At 53.9% G+C, this 7,150-nt stretch overlaps 1 protein-coding gene and 1 long non-coding RNA gene across 3 annotated transcripts in view; one reads left to right on the top strand and one right to left on the bottom strand.

The window, feature by feature from the left end:
- Positions 1–7,150, top strand: part of LOC133273918 (uncharacterized) — a 376,828-nt gene that overhangs the window by 359,291 nt on the left and 10,387 nt on the right. The window lies entirely within an intron of this gene.
- LGALS3 (galectin 3) lies at positions 911–5,538 on the bottom strand. Of its 2 annotated transcripts, XM_061462569.1 has the most exons (7): positions 5,470–5,538; positions 3,311–3,355; positions 3,173–3,195; positions 2,537–2,866; positions 2,243–2,331; positions 1,819–1,987; positions 911–1,177 (listed from the first exon to the last, which is right to left on the bottom strand). In XM_061462569.1, exons 3-7 carry the CDS (start codon positions 3,188–3,190, stop codon positions 1,022–1,024), a joined length of 762 nt encoding a protein of 253 aa, XP_061318553.1. In that variant the 5' UTR covers positions 3,191–3,195; positions 3,311–3,355; positions 5,470–5,538; the 3' UTR covers positions 911–1,021. The 2 variants fall into 2 exon arrangements, with proteins under 2 accessions (XP_061318553.1, XP_061318552.1); XM_061462568.1 differs by lacking the exon at positions 5,470–5,538 and having other exon boundaries at positions 3,311–3,404.

Genomic DNA, 7,150 nt, shown 5'->3' with positions numbered 1-7,150 from the left:
AGTGAAAAAATGGCTCTACCTACCAGAGCTGCTGAGGCTAAAAAAAAACATCAAATGACCATCCCCTAACTGGTGCTTGTAGAAGATGGGTTTGAAGGTTGCTGCCTGAGCTCAGAGGTCCAGCAGCAGAACACCACAGGCTGCTTTCCCAAGTACTCTCCATGCAAATCAGTGAATCATAGAAGAGTTAGTGTTAGAAAGGACCTTATATCCAGTTCCAACCCCCCTGCCATGGCCAGGGGCACCACACACTAAACCATGTTGCTCATGACTGTGTCCAACCTGGCCTTGAACACTGCCAGGGATGGAGCGTTCATAACTTCCCTTCACAACCCATTCTAGTGCCTCACCACCCTTACAGTAAAGAATTTCCTCCTTATATCCAATCTAAGCTTCCCCTGTTTAAGTTTGAACCCGTTACCCCTTGTCCTATCACTACAGTCCCTAATGAACTGTCCATCTTTAGCATCCCTGTAGCTCGCCTTCAGATACTGGAAGGCTGCTATGAGGTCTACACGCAGCCTTCTCTTCTCCAGGCTGAACAGCCCCAACTTCCTCAGCCTCTCTTCATACGGGAGGTGCTCCAGTCCCCAGTCATCCTCGTGGCCCTTCTCTGGACTTGTTCCAACAGTTCCATGTCCTTTTTATGTTGAGGACACCAGAACTGCACACAATACTCCAAGTGAGGTCTCACAAGAGCAGAGTAGAGGGGCAGGATCACGTCCTTCGACCTGCTGGTCATGCTCCTTTTGATGCAGCCCAGGATACAGGGCAGCAAATCAAGCTGTTCTGAGCCGTCATCCTCTGCTAAAGTGATGTGCTGTCTCTACAGCAAGAATTCAGATACTTCCACCTTTGAACCCAGCTTGCTGAAAGGTATTTTGCCTTTTGACACCTTACCGAACACAAATTTTACTTGTGAAAGTATGTTTTATTACCTCAAAGTATTCATGTAAGAAGGCACTTTTGGTTACAGCCATATTAAAAGCATCAAGTTTGCATTAAAATTGCACCACCATAGTTATATCATGGTTGGCGTGACGCTGGTGAGAGTGATGTCTCCAGCAATGCAGAGTTTGGTGATCTCGTTCAGCCTCTTCTCACGGAAGCTGTACTGCAGCAAGTGAGCATCGTTGACTGCTACCTTGAAGTGATCTGCCTCACAAAGGATCTGGAGCTGAAATAAAACCCGCACATCAGCCAAATGACAACCGCTGGATTTGTCTTAAGCCACAGGCTTGAGCAGGCTGGCACTGCCTTATGGCTGCTGCTGCTAGCTGAGTGCAGCCCAGGATGAGCTGGTGCAGCAATTCATAGCTGCAAACATCACTGGTGACCTTTGCCTTCACCAAAGCCCTGCCATGCTCTTCCTCCTCTATGGTTTAGCCCAGAGTTTGTCACCTCATGACTATAACTGCTTTCAGTAAGTGGTTCTCCACACAGTGAGAGCTGCATTCACACCAAATCTTAACCTATTCTGCAGGAGGGAAAAGCTCACAAAGGGAGCTTGGGTGCTATCAGGGAAAATGCTTTATAGACCAACAGCAGTATAAATAATGAGGCTCTAATAATAAACAGGAGTAATGGAAGTGGCGAGAAGTTATACCCTGGGCACCTGGACCTGCAGGAGGGGTTAGAAGTGGCAGTTCCATAGAACCTTCGGTGCTGGACAGCCAGCAAAGAACATCGGGCAACTGCCCTAAAAGCACCCCTGAGAGCTGATGCGAAAGTATTATTAGACAGCCCTGACCAAATTCCCCAGCGCCTGATGCAGGTGCTGTTGAGACACAGAGACCCAGCTGGGCACGTTTCTGTCACCTTGAAGGGTTTTCCAGCTTCAAATGGAAATCTTGGAGCTGTCCTCTCCTCCTTTCCCCAGTGATTGTGGAACATCGAATTGCAGACGATGACTTTCCTGTTGTCTTCATTGAAGCGGGGATTGAAGTGGAAGGCAATGTCATTCCCTTTCTTGAAATCCAGTGAAAACCTGCAAAGACAGTAACAGGTTTGCTGCTTTTTTCTACAAAAGCCCTGGGCTTGACAAAAATAGCAGCAACAAGGCAGGAAAAAAGCCCCACAGACCTTTTTGGGCAATAACAGGACATTTATTGTGTGTAATATTTGATCTTACACCAGGTGGGTATGATTCAGGAACGGAAAGCAAATTTCAGCTGCTGTGTTCCATCTGGCAGTGCCCCACAGAACCCTCCCCCTGCCTTTGGTGCTTGACGCCCCTTGGTACCTGCTTGGATTGGGGTTGATGGACCCTGTGATGGTTATGAGCATCCGAGGGCTGAGTCCTGCCTGCAGGTACAGCTCAAAGGGGACTGTCTGGGAGACAAGGGAGATGGATGTTAGCAGAAAATGTGTTAAAAGCCAGAAGCTTGGCACAGGCTGGCTTGTGGTGTGACAACCCCATGAGGCAGTGACCACCCATACCACCTCCCTGGGACAGCCAGCCCCACATCCCTCCTATCGACAAACAAAACTCAGCAGTAAAGATGCAGAAACCCTTGTAAAACAATGGAGCTGTTACCATTGGAGGAGCTGGTCCCCCCTGTGGATGAGGGGGCCCAAATCCAGGGCCACTGAGTGGTTGTCCTGGGGCAGGGTACGGCCCTGGTCCTGCTGGTGCTCCAGGGAATGGTCCGGGTGCTCCTGGATACGGTCCGTGTCCTGCTGGTCCTCCGGGATATGGCCCTGGTCCTCCAGGATAGGGTCCTGGTGCTCCAGGATAGGGTCCTGGAGGGCCAGGGTAGGCTGGGACCCCCCCAGGAGGTGGTGGCTGGTTCCCCCAGGAGGGCCAGCCTTGGGGCTGGGGGGCAGAGGGGTTCGGGTTGTTGCCGGTGGACAAGGCATCAGCTAACTGTGAACAGAGGGGAGAAGAGGAGCGATAAGGGGGTGATGTGAGTCCTGGGTTCAGGTTGAGTCCTCCAGCGTCCACCTCTCATAGCCTACAACATGCACCAGTGGTGAGAGCTCAACCACTGCCCAGCAGCTGGGTGAGGTTAGTGCCTGGGCATGGGTTTCCAGTAAACACCAACGTAACGGAGGCGGATTTGGGGGTTAGGCAGGTTAGCAAAGACACGTCCCCACCCCAGCCAAAGGTCCCTGCTGCAAAGAGAGGCAACACTCAGAACCCCCACGTTGTTTTAAAGGATTCCATACTTACAGAGAAACTGTCTGACATCGTTCCTGAAACAAAAAGACAAAGTCATTTTTAAGGTACATGATCTGAAAACAGATTTTTGAGAAGAGCTACAGTTCACAGCAGCAACCGGCTGGAATGTGGTCAGTCCCCATCACGTACCTGCCAGGCAGAACCGACAGCTCCAGCACCACAGAGCAAGCCCTCCTCTGATCCCTGCAGGAGAAACGGTCACCACCATGAGCAGCTCCAGGGGTGAATCTGGCCCGAACACCCTCTGGATAAAATGGGCTGCTGGGGGTTGTCGGTGCCATTTTTGGCCTTACAGCGCTGCTGGTGTCAAGCAGACACTGAACTGCAGGGACCCCTCACCATCACCCAGCCACTTGAGCTGCACCGAGGGCAGGCAAGGCCCTGCCAACCAGGCCCCTTCTGAGAGATGACAGCAGCATGGGGGGGACACGATCACCTCCCTGCCCTGGCTGCGGGCTGCTGGCTCCCTGTGCAGGGCTCCGGGTGGCACACGCAGGCTCTGTGCAAGGGAAGGTGACAACGCTCTGCCCCCAACACAGCATGTGAAGGATCAGAGCAGCTTGGTGCGATGAGTAACGTGGTATCAGTGACCACCACGTTATGGGAGCAGCTCTGTTCTGTGCACCCACGGCAAGCATTATCCACTTCCCCATTCCCCACAGCATCATCCCAGACAGGACTTCAGTTAAAGCCTAAACAAAAATCCCTGTGGGGGCCACAACGAGCTGCATGGGGGGTACAACCACAGCACAGCACATCGGGGAACACGCAGACACCCCATGACATGCAGGATGGATGCTCCCAGCAGGCCTGGAAAGGCACAAGAAGTGTGGCACTCATCGGGTGCGGATCCCCTTTCTCCCCGGTGTGCCCCCGAGGGACACACGTGCCACCCGCCGCTCCGGACCAGTGGGTAAAAGCTGCTTTACAAGTTGTATGAGCTCAGGCCGAGCTGCTCCACTGCGGCAGGGCTGGACCATACCTGCCTGCTGGATTCCTCCCGTCAAAGAGAGCATTCATGGAGGAAGCAGGAAGAGGGAGTTAAAAAAAAACCCAGAGAGGCAGAAACTGGGAGAGAAAAGGAAAATTCCAAACTGAAAACAGAAGGAAAATTCTGAAAGAAGCATCCAGATGCAGAAAAGTGGCAGCAAGTCAGGCCTTGGGAGTGACAGAACCCCAAGGTTTCACAAGCAACAAACAACCCCTTTCCCTAGCCAAACATTCACGCTCCTGAGCCCACAGGGGTTTTCAGCTGGCCTTCAACCGGCATCTGTTTGAACTATGTGAACACCTCATATCTCTCAAAGCTGCTATTTGCCTCCTGGGGTTTTCTTTAAGCCCTCGAGTTTGCCACTTGTGCACAGGGCAAAGCCGGGGGTGCACACAAAGCTCCTGCAGGCTCCCCGGGGCTGGATCCAGCTGGATTGGGGTTGGCCGAGCCACGGGTATGCAGCTGTATAATAAGACTTGTGCTGCTGCGGTGAGGGGTCCTCCCGTGCCTGCTCTCCCCTGATCTCCCTGCAGTACCTCAGGTAGAGGTTCCCTTACCCACATTTCCTATTGCTTCGGCCCCATGCCATAAGCAGTTCACCTGGCAGGAGGCTCCTGTCTCCGCACCAGGACCAGCTTCCCAGTTTGATGTTTGTAACTGAGGATTTGAGAACCCACTGCTCCTCTGCCCCAAACAGTAGGGCCGAGCTCGAGGCCTGGGGAGTCACCCTCGTCACCCGCTGTCACTGCTGTGCTGCAGCTCCGCAGTGCTCACTGCCGGGCTGCTGTGAGCCCTGGACGGTAGCACCTCAGAGGTGCATTTCCAACAGCGTTTGGGCTGCTGTCAATGTCACTTGATGTCCCCTTGGCAGCTCAGCGGTGAGGAACACCCCAGCGCAGACGTCTACAACGCACCCCAAGTGTTTCCTATGTTCACTCGAAGTGTGAAAAACACCTCCTTGGGGAAGGAATACAAGATTTCGTCCCTTCGATGCTATTTCTGCAGTGACTTCCTGGGTGTCCTCAGCCTCCCGTGCACCAACGCTCCCTCCGCACGTGTTGTGGGGTACAGACAGGGCACCCCATGAGATCCAACCACCCTTGCAGTACCATAACCGCCCGCAGTCACCCCTAAAGCCACCAAGCGCTTCCGATGCTGCCGTTACCCGCGGAGGCCCCGCGCGTCCCAGCTCCCGCTGCCCCGCACCGAGCGGCGAGCGCAGCCCCAACCCTTTCATTGCCACCTCACCCGCGGCCGCCCCGCGCCCCTTCCCCGCGGGACCCGTGCTCGGAGGCACCCGCTCACCCGTGCGGCACCTGCGGCTCCAGCGCTCGATCGCACCGGGCAGCGGGACCCGCCCTCTCGGGGCGGGCAGCGGGAGCGGCCGCTCCCCCGGGGCAGGGCCCGTGCACGGGGCAGCGGAGCGATGGCTGCGCGGCACCGGGACCCGGGGGACCTGGGCTTCGCGCGGTTCGCGCCTGCAGTGCGTGCCTGCTCACACCGCGGAGGTTTCCCGGCCCCTGCCCTGGCAGAGCACCCGTGGGGCTTGTGAGAGCATCCAGCTCCAGCCGGGTGTCCAACAGCCAGGGACACCTTCCATCAGACCAGGCTGCTCCAAGCCCCGTCCAACCTGGCCTTGAGCACTGCCAGGGATGGGGCAGCCACAGCTTCTCTGGGCACCCTGTGCCAGCGTCTCACTGCTCTCACAGGGAAGAACTTCTTCCTAGTATCTAATCTCAGTTTAAAGCCATTCCCCCTTGTCCCATCCCTGCAGGCCTCTATCAAAAGCCCCTCTCCAGCTTTCTTGTAACCCCTTTAGGTACTGGAAGCTTCTCTAAGGTCTCCCCTGAGCCTTCTCCAGGCTGAACAACCCCAGCTCTCTCAGCCTGTCTCCATAGGAGAATGCTCCAGCCCTCTGAGTACCTTCATGCCCTCCTCTGAGCTCACTCAAGCAGCTCCATTGTCCTTATGTCCCCAGAGCTGGATGCAGCACTGCGGGGGGGGGGGGGGGGCTCACACCCTTACTGAAGCTCAGTAAACCACCGATTGCCTTCTAAATTTTGTGGTTTTGCTTCTCTCCAGGGACCACCAAGAAATAAAAAGCTGGAGAAGCTTTGGCTTTCACCCGAGCAGCAAGGCCGGCAGCTGTAATTTCAGCAAGCGCAGTTTTACTGCAGATTGAGGGTAAATCATCTCCTGCTTGCTCAATGGGCTTCACAACTTAATGCAATAGAAAAGAAAAAGGCTTGTTGAGATGCTGATCCGCTGCGAGGTGTTGCTGTCAGAACTGAATAGAACAGAACAAAACAGAACAGGACTACTTCAGTTGTAAGGGACCTATAGCGACCATCTTGTCCAACTGCTTGACCAATTTGGGGCTGACCAAAGGTTATTAAGTGACACTCCCTTTAATTGGTGCCATTAAATGCATAGAAAGTACTTCTTCAAGGCAGCAGCTAAACTAAATGGCCTTGCTGATACAAACAAAAGGCAAAAATCTCTTGAGTTTGTTTTAAAGGAATTTTAGTGTAACTTCTTATGGTTCATCTCTTCTTATCTAAAAGATAAAGGCTTTGAAAGAGGGCAGCCTGCTCTCTACTGGGGCACCAGCCTGGATTTTCACACCCTGAAGTTCTGTAGAACACTGAAGCTTGTCAAATGCTGATGAGAGATGCCAGGGATGCTGAAGGGAGTGCGATGCTCCAACTGGGGAGATGTTTAACCAGGGAGTGCTGCTTCACTTCCCTGCCACAGCGAGCAGACCTCACCACAGCAAACAGACCCAGTGATACCTCTGGGAATGTTTTAGGGCAAAGGGACCTGGAGAGGATTGGAGCCAGTAATGCTGAAGGATCCCTGAGGCACTGCATGAGCATCTGGAGCTTCCTGAGCCTGTAACTCAAGCACAAGGAGATGGCTGCTCACCAGAACAACCCTTCAAGTCCTTGCTCCAGCATCTTTCTAAGAATATATTAACC

The sequence above is a fragment of the Pezoporus flaviventris genome, unplaced genomic scaffold, assembly GCF_033815535.1.
Source record: "Pezoporus flaviventris isolate CSIRO_AGI_PZ_B2104156 unplaced genomic scaffold, CSIRO_AGI_Pfla_v1 ptg000035l, whole genome shotgun sequence".
NCBI lineage: Eukaryota > Metazoa > Chordata > Aves > Psittaciformes > Psittacidae > Pezoporus > Pezoporus flaviventris.
The sequence above is the reverse complement of the archived record's forward strand: the minus strand, read 5'-3'. Positions and strand labels throughout refer to the sequence as shown.

Excerpts from the sequence above, each read along its gene's own strand:
- LGALS3 (XM_061462568.1), bottom strand. The coding sequence starts at position 3,389 with ATGGTGGTGACCGTTTCTCCTGCAGGGATCAGAGGAGGGCTTGCTCTG. Across the intron at positions 2,867-3,172 it reads CGATGTCAGACAGTTTCTCT|TTAGCTGATGCCTTGTCCAC; the intron begins GTAAGTATGGAA and ends CTCTGTTCACAG. Across the intron at positions 1,988-2,242 it reads ATCAACCCCAATCCAAGCAG|GTTTTCACTGGATTTCAAGA; the intron begins GTACCAAGGGGC and ends CTGTCTTTGCAG.